This window comes from Falco punctatus, assembly GCF_963210335.1.
Source record: "Falco punctatus genome assembly, chromosome: 2".
NCBI classification, from domain to species: Eukaryota; Metazoa; Chordata; class Aves; order Falconiformes; family Falconidae; genus Falco; species Falco punctatus.
The window spans coordinates 4854548-4875365 of NC_137581.1; the positions used below are offsets into that span (position 1 = coordinate 4854548).

The window sequence follows — 20818 nt, forward strand, 5'->3', positions numbered from 1 at the left end:
TGCTGCAAGTCCACTGGCACCCCCCCCTGTTTTCCTGCAGACTCCATAGCTCACCACCCTCCCTCTAACCTCCCAACGGCTCCTGGAGGAGATATTTCAGTCTGCCCTGCACCTTGCTTGCGTGAGACTATGGTGCAATGGGAGGGAAGAAACAGCAAACTGGGTGTCTACCTTCATGTCAACTCTGGGACATGAATATTTGGCTGCAAATGTGTTACCTAACTGCTGACATTGCAAATTTAGCATTGCTCCTTGCTCATTTTTGTGTAAACACCTCAAGAACTCTTACAGATACACAAAAATCCCAGCTCCACCCCTCTTAGCTGTGCTGACTCCATGTACCTATGGCACTAGACTATTTCCATCCCCATAACAACAGATATGTTTGCAGGTTCACCCAGGAGACCTGCTGAGGAAGAAGGAGATAATTTTTCCATAGCTTCTTCAGTCCTGGAGTTTTGCCTGCCACTACAAGCATTACAAGAGGACCCTCAGCTGCTTGCAGCTGGAGCCAGGTGATGTTTTTTAATGGCTTACAACCACCTTTCCAGGCTGAGATATGCTTTAAATTGGTAATATCTGCAGAAATATGGCTGGGCAGAAATAAACAATTAAGGGACAACTGTCAGACAGTAAGAAGACCTAACCAGTGGGATGCTTTGCCTAGGAAACAAGGTGGTGTTTGAAAAGTTGAGGCCAACTCACAGGTGGCTCCCACAAAGGTTTAGACAATGCCTTGTCCTTCGCTGACCCCTCACTCAGGTGCTGCTTTACTTGAGCCAGCCTCTCATTCCCCCTCCCAGTTTGCTCAGAGTGGCACCCAGTTTGCTCAGAGCGGCACCCAGTGGCCTTTGGTCCCCCCCCAGCCCACTCTGTCATCCTTGGGTGTCTTCTTCATTTTGGTAGGTGGCCTTACTGGGGAGGTTGTGAAATCTCCATCGCATGAAAATTTTATGCCTCACTTGTCACCTCAGGAGAGATGGTTTCCTTTGGATGTGGGGATGCCCTGAGTTCATCCCTTCCCCTATTTTCCTACAATTAGCAATAATATGAGGCTTGTTTTCCCCGTGTATGAGCCTGGACAAAAGTCACCAACATCTGGGTCTTTAGGCTGTTCCCCTCTCACATTTCCACAGGACACTTGGCAGAGACATCCCATTCCCGACCCCTCACCTCCCCACAGCTCTTTCTCACCGGGAAATGGCTTGATCAGCTCAACATAATCTAGCTTTTAAACTTTAGCTCCACTTTGTCAAAGCAGCTTGTACTTCTCCTGCCCAAATGGCACCCTTTAAAGGCACCTGACTGGCAGCCGGTAGGTGCCCAGCATTATCTGAATGAGCTCCGGAAAGTACCTCAGCTGGAAAACCCAAGTCTGGCTTTGGAGGACCTGTTCTTCTGGAGGAGGAAAAAAACCTTTTTTGATACTCCTAACAGTTTTTGAATACATAATCTTTAGATGAATTTCTGGTCTCATCAGCATCCCTGAACCCTTGCACATCCATGCTTCTGGTGACACTTCCAGCAAGGCTGCAGACATGCAACAGAGCCTGAGTCCGACCTAGAATTAATATAGCAGCAGACCATAGAGCCATAGAATCACAAAATGGTTTGGTTGGAAGGGACTTTCAAGACCATCTAGTTCCAGACCCCCTGCCAGGGGCAGGGCCCCCTCCCCCCAGCCCAGGCTGCTCCCAGCCCCGTCCAGCCTGGCCTTGAGCCCTGCCAGGGATGGGGCACCCACAGCTGCTCTGGGCAGCCTGGGCCAGCGCCTCGCCGCCCTCACGGGGAAGGGTTTCTTCCTCACGTCCAACCTAAATCTCCCCTCTCTCAGCTTCAAGCCCTTCCACCTTGTCCTATCACTACAGGCTTTTGTAAAAAGCCCCTCTCAAGCTTCTTTGTCAGCCCCTTTAGGTACTGGAAGGCTGTTAGAAGGTCTCCCTGGAGTCTTCTCTTCTGCAGGATGAACAAACCCAACTCTCCCAGCCTGTCTCCATAGCAGAGGGGCTCCAGCCTCTGATCATCTTCGTGGCCCTCCTTGGGACCTGCTCCAACAGGTCCATGTCCTTATGTTGGGTGCCCCAAAGGTGGACGTAGCGCTGCAGGGGGGATCTCATCAGAATGGAGCAGAGGGGCAGAACTGCCTCCCTCGCCCTGCTGGCCATGCTGCTGGGGATGCAGCCCAGGACATGACTGGCTTTCTGGGCTGCAAGTGCACATTGCCAGATCACGTTGAGCTTCTCATCCACCAACACCCCCAAGTCCTTCTCCTCAGGGCTGCTCTCAACCCATTCTCCACCCAGACTGTATTTGTGCTTGAGATTGCCCCGACCTACGTGCAGGACCCTGCACATGTTCTTGTTGAACTTCATGAGGTTTGCACGGACCGACTCCTCAAGCCTGTGAAGGTCCCTTTGGATGGCATCCCTTCCCTCTAGCATGCCACAGAGATTGACGTTGGCAAATCTGCTGAGGGTACACTTGATCCCATTGTCTATGTTGCCAACAAAGATGTTAAACAACATCGGTCCCAGTACTGACCCTTGAGGAACACCATTCACCATCAGTCTCCGCTTGGGCATTAAGCTGTTGACTGCAACTCTTTGAGTGCGACCATCCAGCCAATTCCTTATCTACCAGGTGGTCCATCCATCAGATCCATGCCTCTTCAGTTTAGAGACAAGGATGTCATGCAGGACAGTGTCAAATGCTTCGCACAAATCCAGGTTGATGACATCAGTTGCTCTTCCCTTATCCACCAACACTGTAAACCCGTCTTAGAAGGCCACCAAACTTGTCAGGCACAATTTGCCCTTAGTGAAGCCACGCTGGCTGTCAACAATCATCTCCTTATTTTCAACATGCCTTAGCATAGTTCCTAGGAGGATCTTCTTCATGATCTTTCTGGGCACAGAGGTGAGAAAGACTGTCCTGTAGTTCCCTGGATCTTCTGTTTTCCCTTTTTAAAAATGGGGGTTATGTTTCCCCTTTTGCAGTCTGTGGGAACTTCACCAGACTGCCATGACTTGCCATATATGACGGATAGTGGCTTAGCCACCTCATCTGCCAGTTCCCTTGGGACCCACAGATGCCTCTCAGCAGGTCCCATGGATGCGTGCACCTTCATGCTCCTTAGATGTTCTCAAACCTGATCTTCTCCTACAGTGGGTGGTTCTTCACTGTCCCAGTCCCTACCTTTGCCTTCTGTGACTTGGGCAGTGTGGCTACACTACTTCCTGGTGAAGACTGAGGCAAAAAAGTCATGGAGTTCCTCAGCCTTCTCCATGTCCCAGGTAACCAGGTTTCCAGTTTCCTTCCAGAGAGGGCCCACATTTTCCTTAGTCTTCCTTTTATCACCTATGTACCTACAGAAGCTTTTCTTGTTGCCCTTGATGGCCCTGCCCAGATGTTATTCTATCAGGGCTTTAGCTTTCCTAACCTGGTCCCTGGCTGCTTGGACAATTTCCCTGTATTCTTCCAAGGCTACCTGTCCTGGCTTCCGCTCTCTGTAGGCTTCCTTTTTGTGTTTGAGTTTGCCCAGGAGCTCCCTGTTCATCCACGCAGCCTCCTGGCATTTTTGCCTGACTTCCCCTTTGTTGGGACGCATCGCTCCTGAGCTTGGAAGAGGTGATCTTTGAATATCTACAGTGTTCCTGCGCCCTTCTTCCTGCCAGGGCTTTATCCCATGGTACTCTACCAAGCAGATCCCTGAAGAGGCCAAAGTTTGCTCTCCTGAAGGCCAGGGTGAGCTTGCCCTGCACCCTCCTTGCTGCCCTGAGGATCTTCAACTCCACCATTTCATGGTCACTGCAGCCAAGGCTGCCCCTGAGCTTCCTGTCCCCCACCAGCCCCTCCTTGTTGCTGAGAACAAGGTCCAGCACAGCACCTCTCCTCGTTGGCTCCTCTAGCACTTGGAGAAGGAAGTTATCATCAACACATTCCAGAAAACTCCTGGATTGCTTATGCCCTGCTGTGTTGTCCCTCCAACAGGTACTGGGGTGGTTGAAGTCTCCCATGTGGACGAGTGCTTATGAACATGAGGATGCTCCTGTCTGTAGAGGCCCTCATCCGCTTGGTCTTCCTGGTTGCATGACCTGTAGCAGACCCCCACTATAATGTCACCTGTCCCTGTCTTCCACTTGATCCTGACCCATAAACTCTTGGCTGGCTCCTCAACCCATCCCTAGGTGGAGCTCCCTGCACTCCAGCTGGTGACACCCCCTTGTGTCTCCCCTGTCTGTCCTTCCTAAAGAGCCTGTATCCTTCCATTCCAACACTCCAGTCACAGGAGCCATCCCACCAGGTCCCCCTGGTGCCAGTGAGACCATAGCCCTGCAGGTGTGCGCACATCCCTAACTCTTCTTGTTCATTCCCCATGCTACGTGCATTTGCTGGGCCCCTGATGGAGCTGGCTTACTGGCTGGAGTGGCTGGAATTCCTTTGTGCTGCTCTTCAGGTGCTCTCCTGCTGACCCGTGATACATCTCCAGGCCCTGGGCATCTCTTGCTGGCACTGGCATCAAACTGGTAGGAGTGGGATGGATTGAGGTTCCCCTCCCCCAGCAACTTTAGTTTAAAGCCCTCTTCTCCAGCTTGGCAAGCCTATGACCGAAGATGCTCTTCCCCTTCTCTGACAGATGGACCCCATCAGCCCCCAGCAGACCAGGTTCCTCAAAGCCAGTCCCATGGTCTAAGCAGCCGAAGCCCTGGCTGCGGTACCAGCCCTGTGACCATCTGCTGATTCGCCAGACCCAGCTGGCCCCTTCAAACCCCTTCCCTGATGAAAAAACTACCTGCGCTCCGGAGTCCCTGGCCGCCCCTCCCAGGGCTCTGTAACCCTTCGTGATGCCCCCCCGACCGGTCCTGGCTGTGTCGCTGGTGCCCACGTGGAACAACAGCAGCGGATGGGAGTCAGTGGGACTGGATGGGGCTTGGTAGTCTCCTGGTGACATCCCCGATACGAGCCCCGGGTAAGGATCACACCTCTCTGGAGAGCGCAGCAGGTCAGCAAACGGGCACCTCTCCAAAGAGTTGCTACTGCTCTCACCCGTCACCTTTTCTTAGCTGCATTGGTTGTTTTACAGGGAGCAGGTCAGGCTGTCCTCCTTGGCTCCAGCATCCCTCCTAGCGTGGTGGGTCCTTCCTCCTCAGTCTACAAAGTGGCGAAGTGGTTCTGCAAGGCACCTCAGGCTTTGGGGGAAGTTTTTTCCTCCTGCAGGTCCTTGTCACTGCAAACTTCCACCATTCTGCATTATAGGCCCCCCTCCCTTCTGTGTGTTGGTGGGGGAGTTTTTGGCTGTTTGGCCATGGGTTGTGGATCCACCACAGACCACCTGGAGCCAGCTATCTAACTCCTCCTCAGCCTCCCTGACGTTACGGAGCCCTTTCACCACCTCCTGCAGCTCAGTCACCTGCTGCAGGAGGTCCTCCACCCGGGCACATCTTTTGCAGGCAGGTCTCCTACCTGCCCTTGCCCCAGGAGAAAGGTCTGAACACGTCCTGCAGCTGGAGGTCTGCACTGCATCCTTGCTCTTCAGCAGCTCTGTCTGGGTGGGGGCATCAGCCACTGCCAGGGTAGACGGTGCAGAGGCCCCAGCCTTAGCTCTCAGACACATGTCCACCGTTCTGCCGTTGAGGGTCAGGTAGGATGAGTGCCCTTGACCCATGCAGATGGTCGCAGCATGGTGCCCTGTTGCTGGGTTATGTGGACTTTAGGTGTCTCCACTCCACCAATGGAACGTCCCTCCTTTAAGGCAGCGTGCTCCTCGCGTACCCTCCTGCCTACGCTGCTCCCACAGATCCTGGCTGCCTGTCCTGCTCGCCACGCTCTCCAGGGATGCCCTGTGTGGGAACGGGGCAGGGGCGGCCACTGTTACCCCCAGCCCTGTCCATGCCTTGTCAGCTGCCCTCGTGCAAGCTGCTGGCTCCTCCTGTCAGGTCATGGTGCTCCCCTGAGGTCTTCCCAGCTCAGGACCCCCCCCCCCTCCCCACATGCCACACTCCCTGGCTCCACTGCGGAATGTGCCTGCTCTGGAACTGATCTGCTCAGGGCTTTGTGCCATGCTGTTGCCAATGTGCATAAAAACCCTTAAAAAATATATCACTTTTAACCAGAAGTTTATAAAATCCGCCCCCCACCCTGCCCCCCACCCCATACCTTTCTGTGTGGCCCTGGTGAGCTTGGCTGGAAGTCCAGGGCCAGATAATCCACACTCCCCGAACTCTTTTTAGGCGCTGGGCTGTTGGTACCACTAGGAACAGGAGAAGCAGAAATGGGGTTTTGCTAATGCAGGGAAGAGACAGGAGAGATAACGAGGATTAAAATGGGAAGAAAGGAAATAAAAAAGGAATTATCACAAATCTGGCAACGAAATGACTTGGTGGCACTTTTAAAAGTGCCAGCCTGGATATCTGCTCACCTGCCCCTGGGACCAGGGCGTGCAGAAGCGCTGGGGCACTGTACCTATTGCATGTTGTGCTAACAAATATTCCAAGCTCATGCTTTTGATTTTATCTGTCGAAGCAGCCTTTGTCCTGATTTTATTCGCATGCCTGACATCAGACATAGGCTTCAGCGTTTCCCAGGAACCACACCTCATCGAGGCCAGACCAGCTCTGGGATCTTTGCTAATCACAACCATGCTACACAGAGCACAGATTTCCTCTACTCCCTTAGTTACACAGCCTCGAAAATATGCTTCAACTCAGCAGCTTTGTGAAGGCAGACAAAATCTCCTCCCTGTAAGCAGTGCCGCTCCCTGCTGCTGCTCCGATAGCCCCTGCCCTCCACATAAACATGAGGTCAGCAGCTGTTAGGGGAAAAAAAACCCTCTGAAAAACATCAATTTAAATTAGGAAAATACACCCTGACAGTCCCTAGATGTTTTTATCCCCTCTAAATTCCTGGCAAAGTACGTGATATATGTCCTTGCTCTCATATACAGTTAATACCCCAACGGGACATGTCATTTTAGGAATGAAAGCCACTCTTCCATGCATGTAGGGATGTGTGTAAAGATGTACACCACACAGTGCTATCTGAGCACTTCATGAGCTAGGAATGTGTTTGCAGAGCTGGAGAACGTATATCTCCTGCCAGAACTATGTATCTTAGCTGTGGGGCCCTTACCATCGCCACGTAGTTCTCCTCACTGTCTCCTGAGTCAGTGCTGGTGATGCTCTGGGAGGAGACAGGGCGACAGTATTGCAAAGAGCCGGCGTTGAAGGTCTGGCTGTAAGGACAAGGATCAATGTGTTAATGACGGTGGCAGGTGCTGCTGGTCCATTGCCAAGGAGGGATGGGAGTCGACCTCCAAACATCACCAGGCTTGGAGCTGGGGACAGGGCATGAAGAAGAGCTGGCGGCACTGAGGTTCTCCAACCTGACCTTCCCATGGGTCAGCAATCACCAGGTTTAGTCTTCTCATTTTTTTCTTGCTAGGACTTTTTAATAACAACTTGCTTGCTATGTACCTGTAACTCTCCTGCTATCAGCTACATAAATCAGGCTCCATGAACTCTTTTATCTCACAGGAAATATTTAATTTTGGAGGATGCAGGGCCAGGCTTGGTGAAGCTCCTCACCTCCAGCCTCACCACAGCTCCAGCGTTTGTTTACTGTGCATGGCTCTACCCAAATTTTTTGCTGGAAAACAAAACCTCCAAGGCATCTCCCTGCTTTCAATTGACCAAATCTAATTATACCGAATAACATAATGCAATCAGCATCTGGCATTAAAGCTCACATCTTAAAAAGCTGTTTGTTGCCTTGCAGTAAAGGCAGGGTCATGTGATTAGCTGATAAGGGAAAAATCCATTAGTTTCTCGAGGGTCGGACGTCTTGTCAATCAAACCCCGCTCGCTGTTTCCCAGTGCAGTGATTTCAGCACACAGCGCTCATGCCCTGCAGTCAGGCTCCACACAATCCAATTTATTTGAGGAGTCACAGCAGCCAAGCTTTGCTTCTGCCTTTCGCTGGACAACATCAGATCACGAATTAGCAGCAGAACTGGAATCATGCGAATCCTGTTATTTTTGGCTGGCAGACTTTGCTCTGAAGTGCTCTGGTTTCATTTCGCAGACTTCCTTCAGGCTAAGCTTTGCTTTCAAGGCAATCAAAACACAGCTCAGCCAGACCCTGTGAGTGTCACCCTGTGTTTTGAGACTATGGTGGGGGGTTTTGGGGGGAGAGCTGGATGTGAAATCATGCCCCATGCCCCTGCTGTGGATGAGTTGTGGTAGTTAAGCTGCGTCATGAGTCACGGTGGACCACAGGTCCTGTGTCAGAGCCACAGCCCTCCAGGAGTTGTCAGAACCCAGAAATAGGAAACGTCTTCAAGGGATCTTAATTAGCTGCTTGGCCACATGCTGGGATTTCACGTGAAAGCCCGACCTAAACAAATTTATCTTCCTGCCACCAGCTGTGATCTGGCAAACACGACTCTGCCTCTTACAACACTTGATTAAGCTCACGAGGGATCCAAGGGAGGAGACCCTCTGCTTCAACAGCATGTGACCCAGGTCCTCATTCTAGCCATGATGTGACCAAGGAAACCCCTGAGCTCCAAATCCCCATGGTGTGGCAGAATATTTTAGGAAAGAATTACTCCATAAATGCCCCTCTTCCCAGATAGCTCCTGCTGGTCCCTGATGGGGGTAGGGTGTTGGACAAGGTGGACTTTCATCCCAGTGCAGATGTTTGCATGGCATGACACAGCTTTGTGGCTCCTGCTTCTAAAATTGACAAAGAACATGAGGGCTAAAGGGATCATTTTGGGGGATTTTTGAATTGGGAAAATTCAGGTCTGCATCCGAAGGAAGGGCTCGCTTCTAGCTTGATTCAAAATAGCCCATGAGAAATGTGCTCCTGCAACAAAGAGAGATGTTGGGCCAGAAGAAACCTCTGCAGCAAGCAGAAGCACAAGAGCAGCCAACACTCAGCCAGAGATGTTTAATCCACGGCAGAGGCGACAGTGTGGCTGCATGTGGGCACCGGCGACAGTGAGACCAGAGATCTGCTGTCAGAGCACAGCAAGAATCCATACCCCAACCATTACTCACCTTGGCCTGGACCAAGATTTTGTGACTGGCGATTTGAAGGGAAGCTCATCGATGACTGTGTTGTTCCTCAGGTCCAGTGGTGATGGCTTTGCTAGGGAGGGGAAAAGCCTTTATTCAGAGGCACCACATTCCTACAACTCAGCATCCATGACTGGCACGAGAGGGTCCCCAACAAACTGTTGGTTGCTTTGCATTCTGATGATCAGCCCCCCCCAGCCTTCCTCGCTGATGACAAATACCTCCAACCGAAATCCCTGCGCTCATTTACACCAGGGCTGGGGGAAAATAGTGAATTTCTCCCTCTGACCCAGAGTTGCAAAGTGGATGGGTGGCCCCAAAAGGGGAATGTGCCTCCCAGGGAATGGAGATCTGCTAAAAACACCCAAACCCCAGAGTATAACAAACCTATTCATTAGGGAGCTGTGATGACCTGTTAGATGGGGACAAGACCAGGTTCTGCCAGCCCTGAGCTGCCTCCAGCCAGAGCGTTTCTCCATAGGGGACAGGAATGGACTAGGGTAACATGCAATGTCTTCTCATTAGGTGGAAGAGAAGAATGCTGTGCTCCAGCCCCATCCTTCGCCTAGCATGCTGATGAGGTTAGGTGTTGACACCCTAATGATGGGAGCCCTCCTCCCCAGCACCTCCTTGGCAACCTGTCAGACAATGGTTTGGGGAGGGATCTGGAGGATGTAGGCAGAGCCCCGAGTGAAGAACTGCCTAGAACTAGCCAGTAGGAAACAGTGGGGTCATCTGAATACGACACAGAGATGTTGGGGTGGAGCGTAGTAAGGGGTGCAGGCAAAGGGTGTGAGATCCTGCCTGTGACGTGCATCTCCTCTCAAGGCCAGGAAGGGTTTGAGAAAGGCTGTTCAAGCACCATTTGCACCATAATCCTCCTAAAAGAGGAAGGGGATGGGGAAGATCTGAAGGTCTGACTGTGCTGGCGGTAGCAAAGCACACCCCCCATAGGACTCTACTGAGTGTGCACAAGACTACAGATGTAGTCTGAAGTATTACAAGAATAGAAAGGTTCCTGGAAAGATTTGCCCACAAACAAACGTTCTTACCTTTCCGGTCAGGTTTGAGGTTGCGGTTGACTGGTGGGGGCTGGATTTCACTCAAACGTCTGTGGCACTGTGCCATGGCTCCTCCTTTATGTATGGGGAGGGTGGCTGAGGACAACGCCACCAGGTCAAAGTGATGCGGCCCAGGACTCATGGGGATGTAGAGATTTTGGCCATTGTCATTGGCTTTCTCGGCATGGATCAGGGGCGAGGAACCGGGGTTCATGGGGACATAGTTGTCCTCGGAGTCGGTGCTGTGGGAGCGGGCCACTGCTGTCTTGGCTTGCTGGGGGACAAGCAGAAGGGTGTGCTGTCAGCATCACACACACCTGAGGTGGGACCAGCTTTAAAATCTCAGCGCAGAAGGAAGGGATGGTCTGTCCCCTCCTTGGCCATCAGTTTGCACTAAGAGAGTCTACCTCCACTATTTCCAAGACATTGCAACATCATGAGTTCAGGGAAGGGTCTGAATCGCCCAGTTTGAGCCTCTTCTCATGATCAGAGTGAGCTGCAGAAGCATGCTTAACCTGGAAAGCAATTTTTCCCTGGGCTCTGGCCATGACTAAAATGCAATACGAAAGGCTGCTTTAATGTCATTTCCAGCTCAGGAAGTCTTAGAAAGTGCACAAAAGAGGCTGTTCTGGCAACATGTCAAAATTCAGCTCAGCAGCATCCCAGGCTTTCAAGAAGAAGCCAAACTCCTGGGTGCTTTTTTTGGGTCAAAGCTCCAGGCAGATAGGCTCTGTGGAGGCACCCAAAGCAAAGCTCTGCATGCGGTGCTGGGCTAGGGGGTTGTCCCTCCATCTCTGCCCTGCAGGCCACCATGGTTTTAACTGAAATTGGTAACAAAACCCTTCTTAGCTCTGCAGGTCTAGGCTGTGAGGTCCAACCCTTGAACTAACTCGTCTCTGAATCTGTAAGGTGCAAACGGTGCCTATAGCGTGGTGGCCGACACCAAGGCCAACTCACCAGGTAGGAGTTGTACCCATCGTTCATCGACTCGACTGACTGCACAGTGCTGCCACCCCCGTGCTGGGGGTATTCGTACGTCTCACAAGAAGAAGCTGCAACACAACCACAAATTCATAACTGCTAATAAAAGGGTCCCCTGCAAACAAAATCCAGGCGCTGGGAGGGCAGTATCTATTCTTGACGGCTGAGACACTGGTAGACTTTGGTGGGATATGGTTTTTAGCCTGTCGCAGGCTCCTCGCTGTGGTCCCTCCCAATTAGCATGTCTCTGATGCATCAACACAACTGCACGTGCCACGGGGACCTAACCTGATTCTGCCAAAGTGCTGCAAAATCCCAGGGGTAAAGACATCAGATAAGGCAGATCATGGTGACAAAGCAGGGTTAAGGGAGAGCTCCACTACAGCTCACTCAGCAGGTGTAAGGGCTGGCAGCTTCTGGTAAGGGGACGGTGGGGTGAGAATGGGGTATTAAGCTCTCAGACTGGTCTGTGTACTGCTGAGCATGGGTCTGATCTCAGCCTAAATGTTGGTATTTAGGTAGGAGGGGATGGAAGACGCATTTCAGGGAGCCGTGCATATCATTTGCAGTATGTTCCCTCTCCAACCACCTCTTCTAAGTTACTTTGTGACTATCTCATCCTAGGCACAAGGTTTGGAAAGGGCACATTCATGCACGGTCCATCCATGGCCTATGGGAAGGGCAGCTCTGCCATACTGGGGATGCTGGGTCTGGGAGATGTGCAAAATTACATCCCTGTTTGGTGAGGAAAACCAAGGCAGCTCCAGGCTGAAGTATGTTCTGACAAACCTTGTTATGAAGTAAGCCGAAAATGGCCGAAAGCACTGGTGAAGGGCTGCATGGGCAAGCAGATTTGGGATTTTGGTTCAAGGTACAACGCCGTCAAGACCCAGCTGAGCAGCTCTGGTAGGCAGAGCTCTGGGAATACCTCTCCAAGCCTGCTGCATGCAAAACCCAAATTCTGACTGGGGAGAGCTGCTTTGTGCTCGACGCCCTGACTGACGCCAATAGTCACCCCAGCCCTACCACAAATCAGTGGGACCGACCTGTCCAAGTCTGCTAGATAGGACAAAGCCACCCCCAGCTCCCCACCCCCAAATTCACCTCGGTGTAGCCTGCTGTTTTCCACTGCTGGCAGCGTATTTCTCCGGGGAATGGTGGCTGCCATGGGGGCCAGCCCTAAGCTTTCGCTGGGCTGGGGCCGCTGGGGTGGGCTGCCCCACCGTGGCTCCATCTGCCCGGGTTTCGGGGGCCGCGGAGGTGGTGCAGCGGGCGAGTCGCTGGCAGCCACGGCCAGAGCGTTGTGGTTCTTGTCCAGCGTAAATGTCCTGGGAATCTGATAGACAGAGAGCGGGGTGGCGGGGATGTCGTAGGAGTCCGTGGAGAGCTCCCCAAACTCCTTGCATAGGGTGTTGTTGGGGGTCTTGTAGACGTAAACCTCCTCATTATCAGTTTCGGAGCTGGTGAGGCTCGACTTGGGGTGGGTGTAGGAACCGAAGGCGCGTGGGAGGTCGTACGCACTGTCCCTGAACTCTGAGTTGTGCCGGCTGGGTTTTGGCAGGCTGTAAAAGCCATGCAGCTGCCCTCCAACCCCGTTCATGCAGTGCCCATTGCCCTGTGAGAGCTTCTGGACCGCCGTGTCACTCCGCATGAAGAAGGCGGACCTTGTGGCTTGGGAGAAGCTGGCACTCCTGTAGAAGAAGGGGAAAAAGGGGCTGAGATGGGGGGAGAGCCAGACCTGGGGTGCACCGAGCTCTGCCTCCCCCATTTATCACCTTCCCAACCTGCACTGGCCAACCTCAGGCCATGGGGAACACCTCAGACCCCTTCAAACATGCCCACAACATATTTTATCTCAAAACACCTTCAAAATGCCTCTGTCTACAGGCAGGAAGAGCTGGTTATCCAGACATAAATTGATCCAAAAGGGCAATTTTTGTACCATCTGACAGCAACCCAAGACACATCTGCACAGAGCCACCCCATTAGCATCGCTGTGAACCCGTCCACAGTGCAGGAGGAAGGCTTACTCTCACCTCTGCCTTGCAAATGTGCTTTGAGAGGGACTGGAAAAATTCCTGACGGGGATTATTTCAAAGCCTCCAACCATGCCACCACTCTGCCCTCTTGCAGGGCAAGCCCTGGGGAGATGACAGCAGTGACCAGCTGGGATCTGGGGTCCGTAGCCCTAATCTGCAGGGGAGGAGGAATGAACCTCAGGGCTGAATTCAGAGGTACAAAAGCCCTCGAGTCCCCCAGGGTGAGCAGGGAAGCGTGGTCACTAGGTCCTTGCCTTGCTAATGATTCCTCAATTTGTATTGCAGTCATGCCTGGGGATGCTAGCCAAGACGGAGGGTGAGCACTGGGGAGACTTTGGTCCTCCAATGACTGCTTGCTAGCCACCGCTCCTCCACCGATCCCCTCCAAGGTGTTTCACCTCCTGTTTTATCCCTCCTACTGCTTCCTCTTTCAATGCCCCAGTGCTGCAGAAGATGATGAGCCCCACGGGTTTGCCTTCTGCACCCCTAACCCCAGCAAATGACATTTTCTTGAGTCAGGGGATACTTCAATTGGCCACTTGGGATTTTTCTCCCCCCTCCATCTTCAACCCCTGCCGCTGTGAAGCACCTCCACATCCCACAAGGCTTAGGGAAACACGAGCATCACTGTGGAAGTGCTGGGATATGAGGGCAAGATGCAGCAGACATGAGCACTGGTGATAATGATACCTTTTCCTGAGCTGGCTGAAGCAGCGTGGAAGAAGAAAATACAGCAAAGCTCCGAAGAAGGATTACCCTGCCATGAGGAGTTGGTGCATGCGCACCAGGAGAGGGTGAGCGGGAGCGTCGGGCTGGGTCTTTTTGCTCACAGAGGCATAACCATGCATGGGTCAGACTTTTGGGGACCACAGACTCAAAGCCAGAAAGGGCTCAGCCGTCCCCATTTCAACACCTCCCTGTGAAAGGAATTCCTGCCCTGTATCAGTCACCGAGCTGGGAAAAAGTGAAACGGCTGGGGGGAATTTCCAGTTGTGGCAAATGACTGGGGAAGTGCCAGCCCTCTAGGAAAAGCGAGGCGATGATGGTTTTCACTGCTCTGGCAGGGCCGATGCTCTGCAGGGACAAGAGGGACTCTGTTTCATGGAGCCAGCACGAGATGGCGCTCAGAAATCGGGCTTATCGGGGGGGAAAAACAAGGGATGCTGCGATATGACAAATCCCTGCTGCCTTTGGAGCTCAGTCCTCCCGGGAAACATCTGGGCTCTGGCAGGGTCATTTCGGCTTGAGGACTTGAAACATCTCACGGGTTAATTATTCAGCATTGCCCCGCCAATTAGCTACTATTACCCTCATTTTATGGATGAGTAAAGTAAGAGCTCCAGAACTGAAAGGGGAGGAATTCCCAGCAGTCCTGCAGCCTGGTCCTGTGCACTGGGGCATTGATCGGGGAGATTATTTCTGGCCCAGTTGCAGAAGCTGCCACTGGCAAGTTTGTTTCTGCCCACCAAGGCACTGGTGCTGGCTCTGTCCTCCTCTGGGTCTCAGCCATGCGTAGGCTCTCGGAGGGTGGCTTTTAGGTATCCTCACAGCTGGAGTGTCAGAGGGCCGTATTTTAAACACTGTTCCATTAACTCCATCTGAAGTTAATTTTTCTGAGCCTTTGTCCGTTGTTGTTTTCCGAGTAGGGAAAGGCAGCTGCAGCAGGAAAGCCCGGCGGAGGCTGCAGCCTGGGCTCTGCTCTCACCCCACGCCAGCTGGGCTCTGACCGCTGCTGCCTCCCTCCCTCCTCACCGCTCCTGCGAGCCAAAACTCTTCACGTCAAAAAACCTCCTCACTATTTAAGGCAACCGGCTGAGACTGGAGGCGGAGAGCCGTCGCTTGCTCAGAAACACCACACTGTGCACCACGGGCTGCCGCGAAGCCCAGTGAGCCCTGGGAGGGATGAACGGAGCAAACCCTGCCCGTCCCACTGGTTGTGGTTTTGCTGGTTAAAGGCAGGAATTAGGGCCCTGTCTGTGGGATCACAAAGTGGTTGAGGTTGGAAGGGACTTCTAGAAGTCATCTGGTCTAACCCCCCTGCTTAAGCAGGGCCACCTACAGCGGGTTGCCCAGGACTGCGTCCAAACAAGGATGGAGACTCCACAGCCTCTCTGGGCAACCTGCAGTGGTGTTTGGTCACTCTCACAGTGAAAAGCTGAATCTTGGTGTTCAGAGGGACCTCCCTGTGTTTCATTTTGTGTCCACTGCTTCTGGTCCTGGCACTGGGCACCACTGTCAAGAGCCTGGCTCCATCCTTTTGGCATCCTCCCTGCAGGCATTCATATTCATTGATGAGATCCTCTGGAGTCTTCTCTTCACTAGGCTGAATAGTTCCATCTCTCTCAGCCTTTCCTCTTAGGAGATATGCTCCAGTCCCTTCAGCATCTTCATGGCCCTTTGCTGGACTCTCTCCAGTTTGTCCCTGTCTCTCATACAAGGGAGCCCAGAACTGGACACAGCACCCCAGATGTGGCCTCACCAGTGCTGAGTAGAGGGGAAGGATCGTCTGCCTTGGCCTGCTGGCAGTACTTGGCCTAACGCAGCCCAGGAGAGCATTTGCTTTCACGGCTGCAAGGGCCCCATTGCTGACTCACGTTCAACTTGGTGCCCACCAGAACCCCCAGGTCCTTTTCTGCCAAGACGCTTTCCAGCTGGGTGGCCACCAGTATATACTGGCACTTGGGGTTGTTCCTCCCAAGGTGCAGGACTACACTTCTTCTTGAACTTTATGAGGTTCCTGCTGGCCCATTTCTCTAGCCTGTTGAGGTCCCTCTGGTATATGAGCATGACCCACTGGTGTATCAGCCACTCCTCCCAGCTTGGTGCCACCAGCAAACTGACTGAGGGTACACTCTGCCCCACCATCCAGATCATTAATGAAGATGTTAAACAGGCCTGGACCCAGTACTGACCCCTGGGGTACACTGCTAGTGACTGGCCTCCCACTAGACTTTGTGCCACTGACCACCACCCTCTGGGTCCAGCACTTCAGCCAGTTTTTAATACAACCCAGAAAGCCAGGAAAGCTAGGGGCTCTGGACGTCGCCGGTCTGACCTCCTCCCAACCACGATGAGATGAGACCATTGCTCAGGGTTTTCTCCAGCTGGGTTTTTCAGACCTCCAAGGATGGAGTTGGGTTGAGCCACTCACCCCCAGCCCTCCCTCAGCTGTCCCCAAGGTTTTCTCCCAGGTGGGCTACAATACCTTGCGTTTTCTGACTTTCTGCTCATACACTGGTGGAGGAAAAGGTAGTCCTGGGGGGCACTGGCGGACAGGGTGCTCTGGAGGTGGCCAGCGGGTGAGTCAAAGGTGAACAGGGTGGGCTGGCTGGAGTGGGACGGCGCTGAGGACTTGCGCTCTCGCAGCAGGTGGTGGCTGGCACTGCTGAGCTCTGCTGGGGAGGACCGTGGTGCATGGTTCATGGAGGCAATGCTCCTCAGGGTGTCTGTGCAGGAAAAAAACACACCTGTGAGCGGCCAGATGCGGTGATACCATATCCTGTGTTCCTGGGATTTTCCTTCCTTAAATGCTCCAGCATTTATGGAGGTTGGTGCGGTTTACTTATGGCTCTGAGTGATGCACTCAGCAGCAGGCTCCTCCACTTGGAGCACATATAACTATAGGTATCATGTAAAGAAACAGATACTTTATCATATTTTATCATATTTTATCACATGCTTATCGGCTTGTGGGGATGTCTGGGGGATGTCAGCCCAATTCACAGCGAGCTCCGTGGGTTGTTAAAACCTGGTTAAAAAGGAAAAGGAAGAGAAGAGCTCTCACACCACCACTTCCACTTCTGCCTTTTCTTAGAGACTTTCTGTAGGTGGCTTTAGACATGTGATTTAAGTCATCCTCACCCCTCTGTGTAAGGACATCACCACTATCCTATTACAGTTGGGTAAACTGAGGCACAGGGTGGGAATGTGGATGGACATAATGACAGCAGAGATGAAAAATATTCCCACGTTGCCCAATTCTCTATTAATTTTGTGACCTCGAAAGGGCTCCTGCTGTTTTCTGCTAGTAAAACAGGATGCAGACCCAAGGCATGACTCTAGTGCCTGGTCCTCTTGCTGAAGGAGAAATGCACTTTAATATATTAAATTCATTTCAGTAGAGAACATCCCAGAGGATGTTCCAAGAATCTGAACCAGAGATGAGTTTTTACAGCCAAGCTGTAAACTCTTATTAAAAAAAAAACAACCAAAAACAACCAAAAAAAACTGAACCCCAGAAAAATCACAAGCTGCAGAATATTTTGGGAAAGCTGATCCGTCTCTGGCTGCAGAAGCCCATGCAGCAGCCCATGCATGGTGTCCCTGCCATGCATGCACTCCTGGCATGTGAAAATGACTCATCGTGGTTCACTGAAGTCACCCTTTATAATAGCTGTGATTTACATTTATTTGGTGCTGATGCAAAATGTAGGAAAAAACCCAAATCTTAATGAAAAGGTCATCTTTCCCTGGGTAAATCCACCCATTCTCTGGCTTGGACAAGGAGATGTTCCACACAGGGTGATTTTTCACTGACTTCTGAATCATATCAAGATACAAAATCAATCCCTCTGCCGCTCATTCACCAGTGCTACATTTTTTTCCCCCGGCGTTACTGCAAACTTCACCTGATGCAGAAAAAGTACATTAATAAAAGCCAAAGAGCGTGTCTCGACTCTGCTGTTTGGTTTGTGCTAAACACAGAAAAGATCAATATTTAACATTGACATTAATGGTGGGGGACGAGAGCTTTAAACTCTGAGTCCTGTCTTCTTTGCACGGGCATTAAAGATCCCTCAGTGCTTTTCATGGGAGTAAATGGCCGTCTCACTGTCCTTGGACAAAACAGTGTCTTGACCCTCATTCTTATTAAATATTTATCCCGTAGCAGTGCAGACTGATCCCCATTGGAAAAGGAGTCTTGAGAGCTCTGTGAGTCCCAAATCTTAGCTCCAAATCAAGTGCTCTGAAGTCAACCAGCATGGTAGAGCCCATACCCACTTTGCTATCAAAAACAGGGGGGCTGCACCCGAAGTGCCTCTCAGGAATAGCACACACACACACACACTCCTTGCTACCTCCCAAATCACAGCCAGGAACTGCCCATGACTTTGGCCAAGACTCTTCCAAGGGTGGTGTGAGGATGGCAGGTTAGTGTTGTGTCCCCATCCCAGCACGAAGGTTGCCCCTGGGGACAACTCTAAACTGCACCAGGACGGGGTCCCTCTGTCCTGAGCAATCCTCCAGCACTATCCCTGCAGACTCCGCACTTGCCATTGCATGGAAAAGCCATGGCAGGCCAAAATACACCCGGGTGTTAGAAATGGCATCGATTTATTTGTACCAACACAGCCCAAGGGGAGAGATGGGGCTGCACAGAGGAGACGGTCCCCAGCATCACCCCAGGGCACAGCAAACTCAGATCACAACACTCTGAGGAACCCAGTGAATCCCGCACTGCCCGAAGACCCAAATCTTTTCCCAAACGTCAGACTGATTTGGGGAAACTGGAGACCACAGCACAATAGATGGGCTCACTGAAAGCAGGATGAATTACTCCATGGTTACTCTGGCCACATAAAAGAAAATGGGGGATGAATGGGAGCAGGCAGCAATGCCTGGTAAAAGCATGTCGCATCCCCAGGGGAAGCCGCTCTATTGGCGTCCACATTGATTTTCAAAATGAATTCCCAGCTCACTTCCCGCAGCGACCTGGCCACTGAGAGCATTAACAGGAGCCAATTCAGGACTCACGTACTCCATTAGGTCTGTGAGATGAACTCTGTAATAGCAGGTGAGAGACGGATTGGTTCACGGGGCTGGGAGGGTATTGCAAGGGCTGGGAAGAGAAATCCTGTGGTTGCAGAAGGAGACTGCATTTTGGTCTGTATTTTTTATGTTGTGGGGTTTTTTTTGCACGAGAAAAAGAGACAGCTCATGTGCCCAGGTCACATGCTGATGATGGGTCCTGCTGACAGCTAGAAAAGGAGGCAAGAAAGGAAACTGAACCAGAAAAATAGTATTTAATGACTAGCACAAGCTAAAGGGAAAAGTCAACATATTTGTGCTCTCATGTTGGCCTGAAATGGAGAGAGGTCCTCATGAGGATAAGATGCACAGGGTGAATTCTGAGCCAGAGGTCCCAAAGCCATTTCAACTTGCCATGCTGCAGTGCCCAGCTCCCAGGCTGTAAGGACCAGCGCTCCTTCCCCACGTCCACGTGGGGCACTTATGAGAATAACCTCCAGCGGGTCCCATCAGGATGCCTTCAGGCATCGATCACACCCACATCATGACCAAAGCTGCTCAACTGAATCCAACCACAAGCCCAAAAGAATGATGCTTCTCCATCCCTCATGGCCATCTGCATCAGGGCCAGGGATAAACCCGTGGCCCTCCTTTATTTAACAGCATAGTCATAGCCTTCAAATCCCTTGGCTTTATGCTGAGATCTTTACATTGAGGGAATGTATCAAATACAGCCAAGGAGGGATAAGACCCTGTTCCAGTTCCTATTGCCATTCCCAGGGGAGCAGAGTTAAGGTTATGTAGCGCGGCCATGTGGGAAGTGTCATCTTAACCCCACGTTTCCTGGCTGCTTCTCCTCCGAGTTCAGGGAATTGGACTCTCACGGTCTGGAAAAAGCAGTGTTGGACACCCACAACTTAAAACTTTATGTCAGCACCACGACTTGCATGCATATGTCTCGCTGGGCTTGTGCTACAGCTGTTATGCTAGTCCCTGCAAGAAAGTGAGACAGAGGCTCAGCAGGGACAAGCCAGCACAGCCCTGCAAAACCCCAACGTGCCAGGTGGGCTGTGGGCAGCTGAAGGCTCGGCACTCGCTAGTCCAGGTTAAGATGTTCCTTTTTGGCCATGTGTTGCAGCAAAGGGGAAAAAATACCCTCCTTGCGACTCCATCCCCAAAGCAAAAATACACAACTTCGAGCACGGCCAGCAATGGGATGGACTAGGCTGGGAGCCAGGAATTTTTTATGAATGTTTTCAATCCCCTAACGTGGTATTTCCCTCCTTGCTGACAGCTCTGAATTCCCTTGCTCAGAGCGCTTGACTATTGCTGTGTGAGCGTAGCTTCACACAATGTTCCCGGGCTTATCCGGGTGAAATAATTACTCAGATTACTCAGCCTCTTTCGGAAACTGTCGCTGAGAATGGCCTTTTTCACCAGAGCTGCGATGTCAGCTTCAGAAGGCAGAGGCTGGGGCTACAACTCCCTGTATCCCATGGACTTCAAATGATGCTCCTGGGAAGGCGACGATGTTTGGGCGATGCTCAATTCCTGCGCTCCCATCGGTGTTTGCAACAAAAGTGCCAGGTTTGCTCGGCATCCCTGTGCAGCACGAAATTCCCTGTGATGCCCACACCATGCTGGCAAGTGTGAGCTGGTCCAAGGGGCCCCACAGGTAAAGGGCTCCTCTGATTTGCCCTGGCAGATAAACCCACAAAACACCTCAGATCACACTACTGACTTTGTGCCAGTTAAAACTTACGGCTGATGAGATTTTGTCAGGAGGGATTAGTAGAGATCTGTTAGAAATAATCCATAGAGGAGCACGGGGCAGAGTGTGCCCATTTGCCATTGTTTCCCCCACTCTTTGGAGTAGCTTCATCATTTATTGGTAAAAAAAGGAGGAACCAAC

At 51.9% G+C, this 20818-nt stretch overlaps 1 protein-coding gene across 3 annotated transcripts in view; it reads right to left on the reverse strand.

Annotated features, from left to right (window-relative positions):
- Window positions 1-20818, reverse strand: part of GAB2 (GRB2 associated binding protein 2) — a 101871-nt gene that overhangs the window by 7205 nt on the left and 73848 nt on the right. For 2 of the 3 annotated variants that reach the window (XM_080374801.1, XM_080374802.1), the window contains 7 exons: window positions 16364-16604; window positions 12224-12810; window positions 11096-11190; window positions 10130-10412; window positions 9060-9150; window positions 7129-7231; window positions 6157-6282 (listed from right to left, as the gene is read on the reverse strand). In XM_080374801.1, the coding sequence (XP_080230927.1) occupies window positions 6157-6282; window positions 7129-7231; window positions 9060-9150; window positions 10130-10412; window positions 11096-11190; window positions 12224-12810; window positions 16364-16604 (1526 nt within the window). The remainder of the gene's footprint in view (window positions 1-6156; window positions 6283-7128; window positions 7232-9059; window positions 9151-10129; window positions 10413-11095; window positions 11191-12223; window positions 12811-16363; window positions 16605-20818) is intronic. The other variant, XR_013925929.1, reaches the window with a different exon arrangement.